This window comes from Lissotriton helveticus, chromosome 3_1, assembly GCF_964261635.1.
Source record: "Lissotriton helveticus chromosome 3_1, aLisHel1.1, whole genome shotgun sequence".
Taxonomy (NCBI): Eukaryota; Metazoa; Chordata; class Amphibia; order Caudata; family Salamandridae; genus Lissotriton; species Lissotriton helveticus.
This window is the reverse complement of record NC_136061.1, coordinates 799797711-799818193: the sequence shown is the minus strand read 5'-3', so window position 1 is coordinate 799818193 and position 20483 is coordinate 799797711. Positions and strand designations below refer to the sequence as shown.

Here is a 20483-nt window from a genome sequence, read left to right as displayed (position 1 = left end):
GCGCTCTTGGAGAGGAAAACACAGCAACTCCAGGCCAAGTACCAAAGACCCCTCGAAGCGAGGGGAAAAAATGACAGAGCCCCAGGCCCCTTTACCCTCCAGGGCATCCTTCCACACACGTTTCAGAGTCCAAACGCAAGTGCCAGGAGGAGAAAGGAGTGATATGGACACGTTGGATCACCTAAAGAAGACTTTCATGGACTCTCAACCCTCCAGATCTAGTAATTTAGGGGGACCTTCCTTTGCTCCGGACACCCCTAACCCGGTGAATCTGGATGATGCTCCCCAACCCTCTGACGGGAATCTGGTAGACCCTGGCGCCCTTCTGGGGCCCTACCTGCTCCAGGTCTTAATGCCCTTGATACGGATCCCCAAGATCCGGGTACGGATATGCTAAATCCTGATTAACTTTTACATCCATGATCAGTGGAATGGACCCCTGCCCCAAAGGTAGTATCCTACATAGAAGCCAGATTGCGGAAGCCGTTGGACAAGGAGGGGCGGAGCTGCCTTAGAGCAAAATGTCCCAGGCTGGCATTGGATGGGAAAGTAGCCCTTAAGCTGAAGATGGATGCGAAAATGGCTACCTTTCTCGCACCGTTTGTAAAAGACCCGAAGAAAGGCATTGATCACTCCAGGAGGTAATGCCAGAATAAATTGCTAGACATTATGGGTCAGTTAGTAAAGAATCTGGATATGGCTGAGGACACCAAAGCGTCCGACTCCTTGGTATAGCCCGATGACCTGCCCAGCTGGTTGCAAAGGGACAGGATTCTCTTAGGAAATGCGAACTGTGCTATTTCCACGTAGAGGCATAGGTCACTGATAATAAAAATAGACCCCAAATTGGGCAGCTCTTCACCCCAGAGGTCGGATCAACTGCGATGGGTAACTTTTTTGGAGACCCCTTTGTGACAAAATTAGAGAAATTTATTAACATTCAATTCCCTTGATAAAGCCCAATCCTCCAATAAAACTATATTCACGCCCTGAGTTTTTACCGGAGCTGGTCTTTGCAGGGGGCGCTCGACCAGCAGCACTTACCTCCAACCCTTCCACAAAGGAGGACAATGGCAGGATCCAGACAAATTTGGGAACTTCTACCCAATAAGATTGTATCCTTGCCAGAGAGGGGCCAGAGGAAGAGACAATGGGTCCTTTAATACCCCACTAGGTGAGTGTTCAGAACCCACAGGTTATCAAGATGGGGGACTGGCTGGGATTTTTCTCCCACAATTGGGCAACCCTGATTACAGATGCCTGGGTCCTTCAAACAATCCAAGGTTACCAAATAGAGTTCTACGACTCTCCGTTCAACCCTCCCGTCCCAAACCTCTGTGCTTTCCGGCAGATCAGATGACATTAGTGCATGGAGAGATCACCAGTCTATTAGCGAAGGGGACTATCGTACCAACTTCCCTTCACCACCATGGCTTCCTTAGCAAACTGTGCCCAGTAGAGAAATGGGATGGGGGGAGATTGACCACTTATAAATCCAAGGGAATTCAACAAGTGTCTGGTATACCGCCACTTCAAGATGGAAGGAGTTCATCTCCTCAGGGATCTGCTACAGGATCAGGACTGGATGGTCAGGTTGGATCCCAGGGATGTGTATCTCACGATCCCCATTTACCCACCCCATCGATGCTTTCTAAAGTCCCAGTTGAGGTCTCAGATTTTCAAATTTACCTCCCTCCCTGCGGTCTGTCTTCCGCTCCGTGGTGTTTTACCAAGGTGATTAAGCCAGAGGTGGAACACCTGCGATCTCTAGGTGTCAGACTAATAGTCTACTTAGACGAAATTCTGAATTGGTTTCCAAGATGTATATCCTATCATTTACAGATGACAGTCGATTTACTGGAGGCCCTTGGATTCATGATCAACAAAACAAAGTCAGTTCTCTCCCCTTCTCAGAAGATTCAGTTTCTGGGATGTGCGGTGGATTCCATCATCACTACTCTAAGTCTTCCTTCTCAAAAGCTCTCCAAGATCAAAACACAAGCTCAAACGTACTCAATCCAAGACCACGATCTCTCTACATCACCTAGCCAGAATAGAATGTCTTCTTTACTCATCAACGGAGGCCATGGTTCTGGGTCCTTTGCATTATCACGCTCTTCATAGCCTCAAGATTTCTCATCTATGCACGGGTCTCACGTATTCCCAATTTGTTCCTCTTTCGGAGGAATCGAAAACAGAGATCCAATGGTGGATTTCCCATATGGAGGTGTGGAATAGCCGTGTAATCTTTGGTTCCCAACCCGACATAGTAATCGAACTGGACGCCAGCATTTCGGGAGCTCAATGCAGGGAGTTTTACACATGAGGAAAATGGTCCTCCGCAGGCCAGGCCCTTCATATGAATTGTCTAGAACTGATGGCAGGGTCATTTGCAGTGAAATCCTGGACCAAGGACAAGGCTCAATGCTGTGTGCTCCTCAAGATGAACAACACAGCACTGGTCCGTTATGTCAATCATCTGGGAGGGACAAGATATAAAATTCTGTCAGATTTGGTTTGTGACCTCTGGGAGTACTGCGTGACCAACCAGATTCAGTTGTTGGCGGAACATCTTCCGAAGTGGAAGATTGGCATTACCGTCATTGGCAAGACTCAAGACTTTGGAAACTCCATATAAAATATTTCAGTAACACCAGAACTCTTTGCCTTTCTTCTGGACAATCCATTGGAGAGGTTCTGAAGCTGGCATACAGATCCCAGCGCAATAGTAGTCGATGCTTTCCTGAGCACAGAGGAAAGGTAGACCTTCCCTCTGTTTGTGAGGATTATGAGGTTATCCACCCAAGTCTGACAACAGCAGACGGATCTAGTAGCGAGAACCCCGATTTGGAGATCGCAAGTCTGGTTTCTAGTACTGGTGGAACTTTCCTGGGATTTTCCAATCCCTCTACCCCTACCTCAGTATCTCTATTGGGTTCCCCAACACCTGCTGCTCACGGGTTTGCTTCGTCTCATGGCGCGGCGGATTACAGGGAACACTGGACAGTTCCAGGACTTTTGGCAGAGGCTGCCTCTCTACTCACCAGGGCCTGGGCAGATAGCACCTACAATAGATACCGCTCAACCTGGTCTCAGTGGTGGGGTTGGTGTCATCAACAGGCGGATCCAATGGGGGCAGAAGTGGTCTACATATTGCACTGCTTTGCCTCTTTATGGCAGAGGGCTTAGCTTATAGGTCAATCAATAAGTTTAGATCGCTAACTTGGCTGGAGATGTCCCAACAGATGGTCATCCGATTGGGGAACATTCACTAGCATGCAAACTCTTCAGGGGCATTAGATTGTCTTCAGCCCTGGAACCTCGATATTCTACTTTATGGGATGTAAATAGAGTGTTGAATTTGTTTACGTCCTGGCCTTCTAAGTATCTCTCTAGGAAACATGTCAGCCAAACTGGCCACCTTGTTGTGTTTGATTTCCTGTCGCAGCGTATTGGATGTGAGAGCACAGGATCTAACAGGCACAGTATTTACTCCAGAAGGAGTTACATTTCATATTTCTAGAAGAACAAAACGTAACTCAGTCAGTGTTGTATCAATCTTTCCCGAATGTTCCCAAATTGTGTGTGATAAGGGAGCTCAAGGCCTATAAGTCTATGACTGAAGATATACGGCCACAGGGGAAAAGACAGCTATTTATTGCTTTGACAAAGCCGCACAAGGCAGTTTCTTCCCCTACTATTGCTCGATGGGTCCACTGGGCCATATGCAAGATGCAGGAATTGATAATTCCCACTTTGGAGCGCATTCAGTACGGGAGGTGAGTGATGGCTTCTAAAGCTGTGGAAATCGAAGATAATTTCTGTTAGCATAAAGCTGAAGCTATCTAGTTTGTGGCATCCATTTTGTTAGCTATGTAATTCTTCTGTCTTCACTGTTGCTTGACTTTCTATTCTGCTTGTGTCATCAACTTTAGTTAACGCCTTCTGTACTGGGCCAAAGCAATGTATGTGCTGAGCAAAGGCCTGTAGCTGCTAAAATGCACCTTGTTAAAGTTGTAACTGTCGACTATTTGTGGCTGCTGTAAGCAGTTCTGTTCCCCTTCCCACTTTGCTGACTAAGTGATCTGCCCATGTTTGTCGGTAGTTATTCTCTATGCTTGTACCTTCTATTTTTAACTACATGCTTACTCTGCAACAAACTAAGTATTTAAGCACCAGGGTCTGTGTATTCAATGTACTACCTCCTGGAACACTTGAGGGTGTTGAATGGACGTAGTCCCACTTATGAGTGATTAATAAACTTGCTATTTGAATTCTAGCTTCAGTGCCAATCTCTATTTTGCTGGTCTGCGGACCCATGGACAGAGAAGGGAGACCCCTGCACCGGTGTGCTCATTAAAAAGCACATTTCCACAAAGCCTTTGTATTGGAAGCCCTTTTGGAAGATCTCCTAAATGCTGCTGATTGGTCATCACACTCTACCTTCAAACGTTTCTAATTTAAACCAGTTACAAGTCTGGCTTCTTTGGTGGTGGAAAGGATTTGAACTAGCCTAATCCCCGCCTCCAGTCCTGAAATAGAATAAAAAAATTCCTAGCTATCGTAAAGGAACGCTTCAATACTAGTAAGGACACAGAGGAGAAGATTAGCCCAGCCTTGAATTTGTATATCCCTCTTGATGGATCTACATTAGTTATGCAAGTAATCTATTTTCAAGGCATAAATATCAGGCTGTGGTCTGTGATCTGTGATAGGATACTGTTTGATGCTGTGAGATGATTTTCTGTCTTGAAAGGAATTTCTTTCCAGGTAAGTTGTCCTTACAAATGGTTAAAATAGCTCCTTTATTTTATAGGAATGAATTTGAATAAACAGGACTGATGACTGAATCTACCGTCTGTGTTCGCAGGAAGAAAAAAGGATGGAGCGTCCTCAGGGGAAGTTGAATGGAAGGACCTATCCTGATTGGTGGGCATGTTGATGTTTTTTCTATTTCCCTAGGTTCATCGGAAATATATTTTATTTTGGTTTTAACCTACTAATCGCTACTGGGTGTAATAAAGTGAAGACAGTGGAAGCCCAATCCTTGCCTCAGTCTCCTTAATAGAATTGAAACTTTCCTTTATGATAGCTAGAAACATTCATTCATTAATACAAAAGCCTTTAGTAATAATGTGAGTGCTTTAAGGATATGTAGTGAGCTGTGAGTTCAGTTTACATAGCTGAGCAGTAGTTCCAGTGTTAAACTGTGTACTGAACTCTGCAAAATGTAACAATTTGAAGCAATTTAAATACTTTTAGACTTCTCTTTAATATAATGCAAATCGGTGCAGCAGCTGCAAAGCAAGAATGGCGATTGTTTCAAAAGTTAAGGGACTCAAATAAAAACTACAGCTTGAAAAACAGTTTTGCTACACTATACTGCAAATTTACAGTAATAGTAAAATGTGTTCAATGTATGCGAATTAGAAAAAGAAAAAAAAAGAAGCCCAATATACTGTTGTGCAATTCTATATGATAATATCTACTGAGAGAAAGTGTACTTTGTCTCCTCTGTATTGTATACTGCTTGTCAATGAAAAAGTTCAATAAAAATAAATATAAGAAAATAAATAAAGAAGTAAGCCACCTAGGTGCACTCGCAGGTATAGGTCACTGCATTAGTGCAGATTTACGAATTCTCTACAGGTTACTGAAGTAGGCTTGGAAACTGTATTCCTAGAAAACGTTTGTGATATCCATTTTCTCATGAGCAAATATGCACACATAGATTTGTTTTTGCAAAACTCCGCTGAGAAACTGCAAATTTACTTTCCCTAAACCCACTTTTTACCCACCCAAAAAAAGTGTTTTACACCCACTTATTAGGAGTACATTTCCAACCTTTGCCATTATGGAAAGAGATTGGAAAGAAGTTGGTGAATAACCTAAAACTTGTAAATATGAGGATGTGCATAATTTCACGGGGCATTCTATCTCTGGAATTACACCTGCTCGCCTACTTCTAGCCTCTTTAAGGCCCCAGTTACCGGTTGCACAGTACTGAACGGGGGTTATACCCATACCAACTGGTACAGTGTGGTAGCACTCCACCAGCACCATGCAATTACAAGTTTATCCTCTTGAGAAGGGGCATAACCATGCAGATATGATTTTACAGGACAGAATTCCACACAGCATTATCTATTTCTATGTATGTTATCACTCACATTTACCACCTACTCTAGGCAGGTCGTAAACACAAGCGGGGGAGGCAGGAGGCTGTTGTGGAGCGAGGCGGAGGAGGGAGGATAGTGGCAAAACATGTTCCTTTAGTACCATGGCAGAGGGTTGGCAGAGGGTTGGCCAGGGGCAGGAAAACGGATCCAGGCTGCAATGCAGCCATTCCACAAGTGATTATGTCAGCTAGATTTCCTGACAGGTAAAACAGGGACAGTTGTTCTCACAGCCTGTACACTTGTGTGCAAGAACAACTACCTACCCATGAAAGAGCTAATGGTATCCACAGGGGAATTCTGCTGCACTTAACTGCTAATAAGGGCTAATGAGGAATTACAGAAAGGAAGCAAAACGAGAACCTTGCTGGAATCCAACTCTTTATATAACTGAAGCCTTGGCACAACCGGGAAAGCAATTATTACCAGAGAATATATTCACCTATCTCCTAGGAGATACCATACTTTGTCACCTCTCTTCATGACGCCAAAAGGGACAAGTGGATTTTTTTTGTTTTTTTTAATAGGACAAGTAGAATCCGGAAGCATCATGTCACTTGGACAAGTAGATATTTTATAAAATTCCACATGTAAGGTAATATCATGATTAGCAATAAATGTCTAATTGCCATTTGCTTGCATGACTCTGTGATACACAGCTGCCATGTGACTTGATAGCATGTGTGACATCTTTAACCAAATCTGTCTTTTTATCCCTTTACAGTTTGTTACCCCCAATAAGCAATATGGCCTTAAACATAACTGTCTAAAGGTCATAGAACAAGAAGCCACTGGGCTGCTGTGGCATTGATGTTGCAACGAATGATAATAAAGACAGCATGCTTGCTTGCAAAGATGCTGTGATCAAAATGAGGTAGGATTAGTCATGCAGCAAAACCAACTTATCATCCTGTTGACATTACTTTATATAATTTACTGAAATGCAATACAGACCAAAACTAAGAATTTATCAATTTGAACATTTCTGCCAATGTTGAAGAAAATAGGAGAAACAAAAAAACACGCCATGAAAGGTAAAGGGAATGTTTAGTTTGAGTATGTGATTAACCTTATTTACTCATATAATGCAGAACAACCTCCTAATTGGATTCTTGCCTTTTTCACTTAACTTGTGTATCCTATTTTCCTTCTGCAGCATATTTTGCGAGGTCCCTGATAATTTATATGTATTTTCTTGGTCAGAATTTCGCTATTTTTACAATAATAAGAACAATAAATGTAAGCAACCGGTTCTGTTATGGTACTGTCATAAAATCCTTATAAATATTGGCAAACTTGAAATATGTTGATATCCTTTTGAATAACCCGAACATTACTTAGTCTGAGGACATTACAAGAAATCACACCCCAGGCAATAAAGATCACGGAAACAGGTCTTGTAGCTCATAGACTACATCATGATAATTATATTATATTATATATCATATCATATCATATCATATCATATCATATCATATCATATCATATCTATATATATATATATATATATATATATATATATATATATATATATACACATACATAAAAAAACAAATGTATGTCTGTCTGTCTGTGTGTCCTTTATGCATTACTACACCATTCATCCGATCGCCATGAAACTTTGGGAAGTTGTGGAGTACACTCCCGTGAAGGTTTCTGGCATAATGTTTTTTTAAAGATCAGCCCCCCAGGGCCCTCATAATCTTTCGAATACTGAATTAGCAACCGCGACTTTGCAACGGTACAAGACTTTCGGTGAAAAAGATGATGAACAATGTCATCGAAGATACAATTTCGAATGGGAAATTCAAGGGGGAAGATGTACTGTTGCCACGTATTCCAATGATCCCAACAGATATGCCATTTGAATTCAAACGTTTACAGTTTCCGGTGCAACATGCTTTTGCAATGACCATCAACAAAGCACAAGGACAATCGCTGCAACTGTGTGGACTAGATTTGGATAATCCGTGCTTCTCACAAGGACAACTGTATGTGGCCAGCTCACGCATCGGAAAACCTGATTTATTCGTGTACGTACCAGACAGAAAAACAAAAAATATCGTGTATCCACAAGCACTCGAATAAATAAATCGAATTAAAACGTCACTTTGAAATGTTTTCCATATTAAAATAAATAAGTTTCAATAAAAATGACACAATGTAAATTGAATATTATCATAACGAGTTTATTTGAATTTCCTTTTTTCTGAGATCGCAGCAACGCGTGACGGGTAAGCTAGTAAGATATAAATGAGTGACCTCTGCGTGCTATAGACAGCCCTACCATCACTAAATATGTGCACTGTGACGCTTGTAGTTGGCAGTACAGCAACTACAGACAGGCATACATGTAAAACACTGCATACTCTTCAAATAGTTGTTTGTATTTTTTTTGCCTTCTCAGGAAACAGGCATTGACCCTTTTAATGCGCCCAATCCATAGCCTTCAAAAAAGCAGCAACATGACTGAGCTGAATCCATGAGCTGTACCGTTGCTTCACAAGCCGATCACTGATCAATAAAGCTGGCAATTATGTGCAGACTTGCTGAGGAGCACTGGTACTGCCCCTACTTCAAGTACTTCTGCACCCCTCCTTAGAACATCAGCCACTGCTCACTGCAAGTACAGCGCCATTTTAAACACTGCTTGTTCTAGCAATCTGCACATGCACCAGTTCAGCAAGGTGCTAGCATTACCTATACCAGGGGTCTCCCAACTAGTAGCTTGTTAGCTTCTGTAGATCTATAGATACCTCTGAGTAGCTCACCTGTTTGCCGCCCAATTTATTAAATTAGTAAACTTTTGATTGCTTGAATTATTGCACATAAAAAAAAATAAGTATACAACGCTAATAATATTAGCAGCTCTCAATGTGTTTCAATGCAGATAAGTAGCTCTCAATACAGAAAAGGTTGGAGACCCCTGACCCATACTATACAATCTATGGTCCTGTCAATGGCCTTGTTATGTGTAAGTCTGAAAAAGGACACCATAAGAGTGGAGGCAAAGAATTGCAAAAAAGCTCAAGAAGCCTTCTCTAGTGAACACCCAGGATCTGTAGCGATGTGAAACAGACAGAATTGTGGTGCACACAACAGGAAATCCATACATTTCTTCTTCTCTTCCTCGGCCTATGTGGAGGCAGAGTCCTTTGCCTCTGTGTCTGTGACTGCTGGATAAGGAAGGTGGCAGTAAGTAGAGGAAGTGCGGCATTACACACTTTCTGCCAAGCTAAACACCAAATGACTGTCTCATTAACGGATACTGAATTTGACTGAAACTGCCAACATGCCATTGGCTCAAAAGGGTTAGCCAATTTCCCTAATCTATGGATGCTGTACTTTGAATTGTACTAAAGTGTGAATGGCACTCCAAAAGAGCAACGGCTGAGGAAGCGATCACAAAATTCATTATATAATACTATGTATGTTATTATTTTTTTTTGATTGCCAGAGGCTGGTACTCTACTAAATCTGTCCCCAGGCCAGACATAAACAGAACTTCAGAGCTTTATAAAATAAATGCAAGTCTCATATGTGCTGCTAAAGTAAACACAAATATATTTTACCGCAATAAATGTTCATTACATATTCTGCCTATAGCACAAGGATATAGTCTGACCCAAAGCAGAAAGCTATTTTCAACAGAAGTACTCAAACTTACAGACACCTAATCGCCAAATGGCACTGACCTTGTGCATGCTGTTCCTCAAAGTTAATTTCTACAAAGACCCCTGTAGCTACAGGTACTATCACTACTACAAAATGTACACTTAGAGTGGTTCTCAGCATGGATGCTATCAGCTACTTTTATGAAGTGTTGGCTACAGACACTTACCTTCAGTTGAATCCATTTTGGCTTTAAGCAACATCCGCAGCCTTGCTACTTCCTGCCGCTTCAATTCATCCAGTTTTGTCCTGACTTGGTGACTAACCAAGTCAAGTTCTCCAGCAAGTTTCCCACTCTGAGAAGGAAACAGAAAAACTAGATTACTAAGAATACTTGGTGCCTTCCATTCCAAAACACCATTTATGCGACGCCTGTCCATATTTTTACATACCTTAATATCATCAAGATCAGCTGTTTGAAGCTTTTCTCTGAAATGCTTGTCTGTCTCTAGCACATCAATCACCTCCCTGAGATAGCGGTCATAATAAAGTCCAGTATCCTGAAGGAAAATACACCGAAGTGAAAATGAATTCCAACAAAACCAAAGATGGCAATTAATATATTTTATTGTAAGAAATGGCAGAACACATGAATATAAGCATTAGGTGCAGAGAGAACAGAGTACAGTAGAAAAAAATATATGAATAAATTCACAATTAAGAATAAATTCAGCTCATTCGGAAAAATTATTTCAGAAATATTTCTCCACACAGTGTCTATTTTGCTCGCATTTTACTTAGTTGAAAGGTCTAATTTTTAGCCATTTTAGGTAGCCTTTTCAATGCAATACATAAAGTTATCCCCCTTTACTAATGATTCGCAGGTCTTGCGAGTTAAGCTCATTCACACTTCCAGTTGTCAACCTGTTCAGGTAGGACCCTTCTGTAAAAAGTCCATTAATTTCAGCAAATTCTCCTTCTAACAAATAAGCAACATGATGACTCATCAACAAAAAAACGAAAACCAGAGAAATAAAATTATCGTTTGCACAGAACATTAACTCCATTATCAAATGCAGAGCTTATATTATTAAATCCATCAATACAAATTACTTTTTACATTTCACCAAGCAGATTGATTTGGACTAAGAGGTTTGTCATTGCAGCTCAGAGAGGCTGTACGTTGAGAGCTCGGGAAGAGCAGAAGCTCACTGCATACATGCCAGGTATGAAAGGCAAGTGAATAGCAGTTTCCAAAGCCAGAGTGGGCATCTTGTTTGCTTTTAGGAATTACGAGGAATTCGCTTTTAGGCATTGCGAGGAATAAGGCCCATGTAGGTTGAGCAATGTCACAGGTGGGTGGGCAGGAAGCCATGGGCAGAGGGGTGTGATTAGGAGTGATCTTTGTTCGCTTGAGAAGGATGTTTCAGTTGTACACAAGCTAATGTTTTTCTTGCTTGATCCGAGTTGTACATAGGTGAGGCTGATGTGTATTGTTAGACCGGACATCTTTGACGTGACTCTCCCCTAACTTTTTGCGTTCAACCTTCTGTTTTTCTACTTTGTTTTTGCTGGCAGTTCGGGCTGGACTGTTCCCATGAGGCACAGGGTCAGACTGATTTGCATGTGGCCATGTCTGAACTGGGGTGGCAGAGTGGGCCAAAGAACGGTGATGGATTAAACCCAGATCAGTTGACTGGGTGTGAGTGTTTGATTGGTTCAGATGCTCCGTCCATCACCACCCCCTTTTGTACCGCTTTGTTCGCCATAAGTTGGCAGATTATGCTCAGACGTGAGTCCCTTGCTCGCTTTGCCACTGGATACAAGCAAGCCGGGCTGAGGACGGCTGAACTCCCAGAAACCGGTCCTCGGAAGCTTTTATCTGGTGCAGGGAAGGCATGGCTTGGCAGTTCGGGCTGGACTGTTCCCCCAGGGTCAGACGGATTTGCATATGGCCATGTCTGAACTGGGGTGGCAGAGTGGGCTAGAGAACGGTGATGGATTAAACCCAGATCTGTTGACTGGGTGTGGGTGTTTGATTGGTTCAGATGCTCCGTCCATCACCACCCCCTTTTGTACAGCTTTAGGACTCTAGCACTGGTTAGCAGTGGTAAAATGAGCAGAGTGAATGTGCTCTCTTACTAAAACATGGTAGAATTGGCTTACACCCAATTGGCCTATTTAATTAACTTGCAAGTCCCTAGTAAAGTGGTAACTACAAATGCCAAGTGCCTGTAAATTAAAATTAAATGCTACTAGTGGGCCTGCAGCATCGATTTTGCTACCCACTTAGGTAGCCATTTAAACAGGTCACAGGCATGAAATTGCAGCCTGTGTGTGGGAGGTCTCTACCTGATAAATCACCCCTAGTGTAGGCCCTACAAAGGCAGGGTGCAGGGTATTAAAACAAGTTGTAATATAATCAAGAGAAAGGTAAGTTAGAAGTGTTCAGAATGGACCACTCAACTTTCAAATGTAGACAAAATAATCAAAGGGGAAGTGGTGCCACTAAGACGCCTCTCCTATTGAAGGAATCCTAATTTTTTAAAAGGACTCTCACTCACTAGAGTTTCCGCTAGTGGCATGTCTCATCATTGAGTCCTCACCTAGAAAACCTACTAAGGCAGGGAAGACAACCTCTCAGGGGAGGGTGCACTTCTAAGGGGAATATCCAGTGGCATCGGTCTAAGGATAATAAAATTACCTCTAGTAACCAGAAAAAGATTTTAATTAGGTCTCAATTAGTACTAAGGTATGGTTAAAACCAGGTGGGATGTCAATGGGAACTGGTTAGGGACACCTCCGCTCCCAAACATCATCCATAATAGTGTTTCAGGCATCTAAACCCTCACAGAGACTGGTGGCTTTCCTCAGGACTTCAAACTAGCAGATTCCTATATAAGTGCAGTCTATGTGTATGCTATTCGCGAAATGCACCCTGCTTTAAGTGAGTGAGAAAACACACATACATTCATGCATAACACACACTTACGCACACTCCTAGGGTCAAAGGTTTTGGTCCAGTAACCGTAAGAATGAGGAGAATCACAACACAGGAAACGTAACAGAAATAAAAAAAAAAAAAAAGTTAATGTCTCCAGATACATTGTTCTACAAACCAGATGTCACCTGATCAATTATGTGGCACTGCAGACATTAACAAAAGCTCAATGGTGTTAGAATATGGCAGCCTCGAAAACTCACATGAAAAAGCGAGTCAATAAATTGTAAGCCGTAAGAAATGCGTTACTTACCTATAACTGCAGTTATCCAGTATTGGTGTCTTTCATAGATTCACATGCCTGAATCATTCCCCGTCGCCGGAATGGGAGTCCCCGGTACATAAATAAAGTAACGTCCCATAGACATATAGATAAATAGGCCTAAAGACCTCACATTAGTAACCTATCCCTGTCTTTTTGCAGAAAGGACCAAACTCTAGAAAAGAGCCAATCAGCTGTCAATTCCCTCTAGAACCCTCCTGAAGTAGCCTCAGTCCCTCAGATTTTCGTACACACAAAGCTAAGCAGGTGTATTACTGAGAGAAGAAGGTGAGCCCTTCCAGGGGAGGCGGGAGGGTTGCATGTGAATCTATGAAAGACACCAATACTGGATTACTGCAGTTACAGGTAACGCATTGCTTATCCAGTATTATGGGTGTCTTTCATAGATTCACATGCCTGAATCAGAGTAGCAAGAAATCTACAAAGCACATTTCGGATGGCATAGGATATACAAGTCATTAGATAAAACCATATCAAACGACTAATAGAAAGATGCATTTGCAATCTAGAAATACCATCAAATCATACAATAGAGAAATGTGCATACATGAAAAGGATGGAGGGACGAAAGAGGGCTCACCTTTACTGAAACAGATGACGAAGTACTGCTTGTCCCACCGCAGCATCCTTCATGAGTTCTGTGTCCAGGCAATAATGAAGTGAAGGTATGTGGCGACTTTCATGTTGCCGCTCTACAAATGTCTATGACCGGCACTCCTGCAAAAAGCGCCATGGATGTAGATATTGCCCTGGTAGTGGGCTTGCACCCTAGATTGCAGGGGCTGCCCTGCCTGTTCATGACAAAACGAAATAGCTGCAGAAATCCAGCGGGATATACTTTGCTTGGTGAGTAGAAGACCTCTTCTGGGTCTTCTGTAAGCCACAAATAGCTGATGAGACTTCCTGAAGGTTTTTGTCTTTTCAATACAGAATTTAAGGCAGCGATTAAGATAGAGAGTGCAACGACCTCTCCGCTGCCGTCGTGGGATTTGGGAAGAAAGAGCGTAAGACCACCGGCTCATTGAGATGGAAGTCCGACGGCACCTTTGGAATAAACTTTGGATTTGTCCGTAAGATTACCCTATCCTGCTTGCATTGCAGGAAAGGCTCCTGTATTGATAAAGCTTGGAACCCACTCACCCGTCTTGCGGAGGTGAGTGCAAGTAGGAGGGCTGTCTTCCAAGAGAGGTATTTCAGGTCAGCCCTGTGTACCGGCACAAAGGGATGCTTCATAAACTGGTTAAGGACTGTGTTCAGGTCCCAGGTAGGTGGCAAAATTCTCACAGGGGGAAAGGTCGTGTAGAGTCCTTTTAAAAATTGTTTGACCAATCTGTTAGACCAAAGAGAAGGGCCAGTAGGAGATCTTCTGTAACAGGATATCGCCGCCAAACAGACCCTGATGGAGGCATGAGCCAGGCCTGAGTTCGCCAGATGAAGTAGAGAAGGCCATATTTGTTCCGGAGAGGAAGAGAAAGGATGTATACCTTGACCTTTACATCAGATGCAAAGTCTCTTCCATTTCAAAGAGTATGTTTTGTTGGTGCTATCAGCCCGTGCCCGAGCCAAGATTGCTCTACATTCTGGCGGGATAACCAAACTTTGAAATTCTCTGAACTCAGGAGCCAAGCGGCTAATTTGAGTGAGGCCAGATTCGGATGCTGGATGTACATCGTGAGGAGAGATGGGAACTTCTTCAGACGTATCGGCGGTTCCAGAGATATACGGTGGAGTTCCGTGAACCAATGTTGGCGTGGCCAAGTTGGGGCTACCAGAATGAGTACATGGCTCCGCCTTCAGCTTTCTGAGGACCCTGGGAATCATTGGAAACGGTGGAAAGGTGTACCATGCGATCGAAAATGCATTCCCTAGGGACCCTTTCTGGGGAGGCCAACTTGCGAAGTGTGGGCATTTGGTGTTGGACCTTGTGGCGAACAGGTCGATCTGGGGAGTGCCTCATCTCGAGAAAATTTGATTGAGGATTCTTTGATCCAGTACCCACTCGTGAGACTTCGTTCTCTGTCTGCCTAATGAATCGGCGTGCACATTGTCCATGCCTGGAACATACGCCGCCCGAAGAGAACTATTGTGTCAGATTAACCAGTTCCACATTTTCTGCGACTCGTGAGAGAGTGTCATAGAGCGAGTCCCTCCTTGTTTGTTGAGGTAGTGCATCGTCGTAGCGTTGTCTGTACGGACGAGCACTAGGGAATTTTTGATTCTCGGAAGGAAGTCTTGCAGGGCGAGGAAGACTGCCCGTAGTTCCAGGAGCTTGATATGGAGTCCCTTTTCTAAGGGGGACCACTTTCGGCTTATCTGTAGTTCTTGGAGGAAAGCTCCCCAACCTTCCAAGAAGGCGTCTGTCGTGATGACATGTGGTGTAGCCCGAACCAGGAATGGTAAGCCTTGAGAAAGGTTTCAAACCGATATCCACCATTGCAGGGCCTTGACCATTTGAGGAGTGACTTTTATGAGATCGTCGAAAGACCCTGTGCATTGGACCCATTGTTTTGCAAGTGCCTCCTGGAGGGGGCGCATATGTAGACGACAGGGAGGTATCAAGAGAATACATGATGACATCATTCCCAGTAGGGATTTGAAAAGTCGGACTGTTAAGGTCTTCTTTGAAGCCACGATCATAGCCAGTGTCAAAAGCCTGTCCTTTCTCTCTTGAGATGAGAAGGCTTTCCTTAGTCGTGTGTCGAGAGTTGCACCTAGGAAATTGATGCGCTGAGAAGGTAGAAGGACTGATTTCTCCCAATTGAGTGTGAGTCCTAAATGATTGAAAAGTTGCAGACAGGCGTTGGAAGACCTGGACGCGCCTTCTAAGGATGGAGCCTTGATCAGCCAGTCGTCCAGATACGGAAAGACTTGATGATGGTGCTCTCTGAGATATGCAGCTACTGGAGAGAGACATTTCGTGAAGATGCGAGGTGCAGATTTGAGCCCGAAGGGCAGGATGCAAAATTGAAAGTGTCTGCCTGCCACTGCAAATCTTAAGTATTTCTTGTGATTTCTGTGAATCGGGATATGGAAGAAAGCGCCCTGAAGGTCCAGGGACGCCATGTAATCCTCCTCTTCTAGTAGTTGTAAGACCTCCTGGATCGTCACCATGCGAAACGACTGCTTCTTCAGGAATTTGTTGAGGGCCATGAGGTCCAAAATCAGTCTCCACTTCTTCTCTTTTTTCTGAATTAAAAAGAAGCGAGAATAAAATCCCCTTCCGCGTTGAGACAGAGGTACCTTTTCTATTGCCCCTTTCCGGAGCATAAGAGAGACTTCTTGGAGAAGCAGCCATAGATTTTTGTGATTCATTGGGCGGGGAGGAGTTTGGGGAGGAATATGCGTGAATTCCAGAGAATGGCCGAATTGAACTAATTGAAGGACCCAACGGTCCGTGGTAATCTTTTTCCAATTTGTTAAGAAATGGGAATTCTTTCCTCCAATTTTTGATGAGGGAAATTAATCCGGGACTGGCTGAAGAGACATGCCATTGTCTACGCCCGTTGTTTTTCCGCTGTCCTCAACCACAAAAGGACGACTTGCCATAAGATGGTTGTCCATGTTGCTGGCGTTGTTGATATTGGGGTCGACTCTGGCCTTAAGAGTATGAAGACCTGTACTGATAGTTTCCTCTATAAGAGGACTGTCCTCTTCCTCTAGACCCACGAAAGGACTGGTTCTTATACTGGAGAGTGCCCAGGGCCCTAGCAGTGTCTGTGTCCTTTTTTATATTCTGCAGCGTTTCATCAATTTTGGAGCCGAAGAGCAATTGGCCATCATAGGGAATATCCAATATTTTCATTTGCACCTTGGGACGAAAGGAAGTTGCCCTTAGCCACCCTTGCCGTCGCAAGACTGCTGCTCCAGGGAGATGGCGGAAACCTGTCATAGCGATATCCATCGCACAGTCTATTATTTCTGACGCTGAGGCTTCACCCTCTAGTAAAATTTTCTTTACCTCCTCTTTGGATGTATCTGGCAATTCTGATAGATATGGGGCTATATCTGCCCATAATTGTCTATTGTAGCATCCCAAGAACGCTAAGGCATTGGCCGCCTTCACCGTCCTTGCAGACATTGAGGAGAACCGCTTCCCAATGCTGTCTAACCTCCTACCTTCCTTACCCGGAGGTGCCGATAATGGAGCAGAAGGATTTCTGGAGTTCTTCTGGGCCGCCTGTGTCACCACTAAGTCCGGTTTGGGGTGTCCTATCAAACAAGCCGGAGCAGTATCAGGTGCTCTATACTTTTTATCCAAGCGAGGTACCACCGGAGGTACGGAGGAAGGGTTCTGCATGACTTTAACACCCTGGTCCCATAAATAATCAATAATGGGTATTGATCTGATTTCTTGAGAGGTTCTTTAAAATCATACAAGAAGCAGTCTTGTTCTTGAGAGATCATTGATATTTTAAAACGTTGAGCGGCCCTCTCAACTACGTTATGGAACCCTCCAATGTCCTGGTGGAGGATCTGCGAGCGCAGGCACTGGAGACGCGGGAGAGGGAATGACATAGTCATCCCAGTTATCATGCATAGATTAAGTATCTTGCAGTTCTCCTTCTTCCTGATGTTCTTCCTCTTCCTCATTAGAAGTCGGAGGATGTGGCAGATCAAACCGCTCGGGCCGAACACTCAAAGGTGGCGGCTGTGGTCTTGGTGACGGAGATACTGTGGTAGGTGGAGGAGCAGGAGACTCTGGAAACCTCTGTTGGTAGTCTTGAATGAGGTACCTTAAGTCAGTAACTAAAGAGGCTGGAAGGCAAACCATAGGAGTAGGTGGCGGATGATATTCCTCCTCCTGATAGTCTTCTTCATCTGAACTTTGACATTTTACATGAAGCTCCGAAGGGCTTGTAGCCGTCTGAAACATGTCCCCTTCATCTGAATCCTCCTCTTGAAGAAGAAATGCTGGAGGCAGTGGTTGAACTCTGCTTGGCGATGTTAAAGCCGGCGTGAGCGCCTTTTTCGTGATCCTTAGGAGTACACATGTGGTTTGTAGACCAGAATCCAGCATCGTCGACGAGCCCGTCGACGGCGTGGTAGTCGACGGGTCTCGTGTCGACGGGTCTCGTAGTTGGTGGAGTCATCGTCGACGGGGCCGCCGTTGACGGTGGAGACATCCCTGTCGTCGACGATGTCTTCGTTCACGGTATCTTCGTCGACGGTGCCGACGTCGACGATATTGCCTTAGTCGTCGAGGTCGACGTCAATCCAGTCATCGGCGAGGCCAGCGTCGACGACGTCTTCGATGATCAAGGTGTTTTCTTGATGGCTATCGTCGACGACAGTCTTACCTGCCGCCGCCGATGGGGTCGTAGTCGTCGACGAGGATAATGACAATGATGGCGTCGACGTAGAAACAGTCATCGTCGACGTAGATACATATGATGCAGTAGACACAGCTTTTCTCGACGATGAAGATGTCGTTGACGATGCCGTCGTCGACGGTGTCGAAACAGGCCTTTTGAAGGTGTTAACCCCGAGAGGAAACCTTCACAGAAGTTGCCTTAGAGAGAACCTCTGAAGCCTTCTTTGATGTCTTTTTTTTTGAGGAGGAGCCGTAGGGCTAGGAGCAGCCTTAGAGAAGATTTTGAAGAGACTGAAGAACCTTCATTTTCCTCAGAAGATTCAAGGTGGTCCCTGTCTTTCAGCCTCTGGAGCCAAATTAAAAGGCTTCCTTCACGGTCTTTGAGGGTTTTAGTGGAAAAGGTACGACATACCTGGCAGTCTTTAGAAGAATGGTCCGGATACAGGCAATATAGGCAGTCTTTATGCTGGTCATCAACATGTAGCCTTTTCTTTCCACATGTACCACAGGATTGGTGCGTTAGCCATGATAATATCAGAAATCACAGAAGAAACAGGATAAAATATCCAAGAACACTGGAAACCAGTTGTGAAAAAAAAATCTGAGCAAACCTCAGAGGAGACTCCCTTAGCACAAAGTGCGGTAGAAAATCTGAGGGACTGAGGCTCCTTCCAGGAGGGTTCTAGAGGGAGGTGACAGCTGATTGGCTCTTTTCTAGAGTTTGGTCCTTTCTGCAAAAGGACAGGGATATGTTACTAATGTGAGGCCTATTTATCTATATGTCTATGGGACATTACTTTATTTATGTACCGGGGACTCCCATTCCGACGACGGGGAATGATTCAGGCATGTGAATCTATGAAAGACACCCATAAGAACAATTGTTACTTACCTGTAAACAGGTGGTTCTCCAGTATTGGTGTCTTTCATAGATTCACATGCTTGAATATTCCCCGTCGTCGAAGTGGGAGTCCCACGGTATATAAAAATAGCAATAATGCTAATATAACAAATGATAACATCATACATAATAAAAATAGAGATAATACATTCTGTAAAACCTCTACAATGGTAACTTCCATAGGAAGACATTATAAAGAGAAAAACTCATTTGTAACATATCAGTGTCATTATGTTAGTCCAAACTGCAGCCAATCAGGCTCAAGCACCCTCTAGAACCTTCTCCTCAGAAGCTCAAGCCCTCAGATTTTCGTAGCACTAGTAATAATAGCGCATGAGGAGAAGAGAGCCTCTGAGGGGAGGAAGGGTGGGTTGCATGTGAATCTATGAAAGACACCAATACTGGAGAACCACCTATTTACAGGTAAGTAACAATTGTTCTTCTCCAGTATTAGGGGAGTCTTTCATAGATTCACATGCTTGAATAGAATAGATAGCAGTAACTCCTTAGAACTGGGATTGCTAATAGATTCTTAAAATGAAGGCAAACATAGAGCTTAAAAGCATATAGCAATCACAGAAAGAAAAGGAGGAGGGAACAGAGGCTCACCTTATTTAAAGAGATGGCGAAGCACTGCTTGCCCCACTGCGGTATCCGCTTCGTTGATGGAATCCAAACAGTAATGTCTGGTAAAGGTGTGCCTACTTGACCATGTTTCCGCCCGGCAAATCTGGTGTAGAGGCACTCCTGCAAACAAGGCGGTGGAGGACGCCATCGCTCTCGTCGAATGCGCCTTTACTGGACACTGTAAAGGCTTGCCAGCTTGTTGGTGACAGAAGGATATGGCTGCTGAGAGCCACCTTGCAAGTGTTTGTTTCGTCACTGAATGTCCCCTCCGCATCCTTCCATATGCCACAAAAAGTTGATCGGATTTGCGGAAAGGGGTAGTCCTTGAAATGTAAAACTTTAGACAACGTCTGATGTCTAAAGAATGAAGTCGTTGTTCTGCCGGTGATTTTGGATCCGGGAAAAAAGTCTTTAAGAAGACAGGTTCGTTCAGATGGAAATCAGTAGGCACTTTTGGCAAAAACGAGGGATTGGTACGAAGAGACACTCCATCGGGCTTAAATTGCAAATATGGAGGCTTGATTGTGAAAGCGTGAAGATCGCTTACACGACGAGAAGATGTTAGGGCCATA

The 20483-nt window shown here is 43.8% G+C and overlaps 1 protein-coding gene across 3 annotated transcripts in view; it reads right to left on the bottom strand.

Moving 5' to 3' along the window:
- Positions 1–20483, bottom strand: part of NUCB2 (nucleobindin 2) — a 449912-nt gene that overhangs the window by 351040 nt on the left and 78389 nt on the right. For all 3 annotated transcript variants that reach the window (XM_078681045.1, XM_078681047.1, XM_078681046.1), the window contains exons 3-4: positions 10241–10348; positions 10018–10144 (exon numbers count right to left, since the gene is read on the bottom strand). In XM_078681045.1, coding sequence (XP_078537171.1) covers positions 10018–10144; positions 10241–10348 — 235 coding nt within the window. The remainder of the gene's footprint in view (positions 1–10017; positions 10145–10240; positions 10349–20483) is intronic.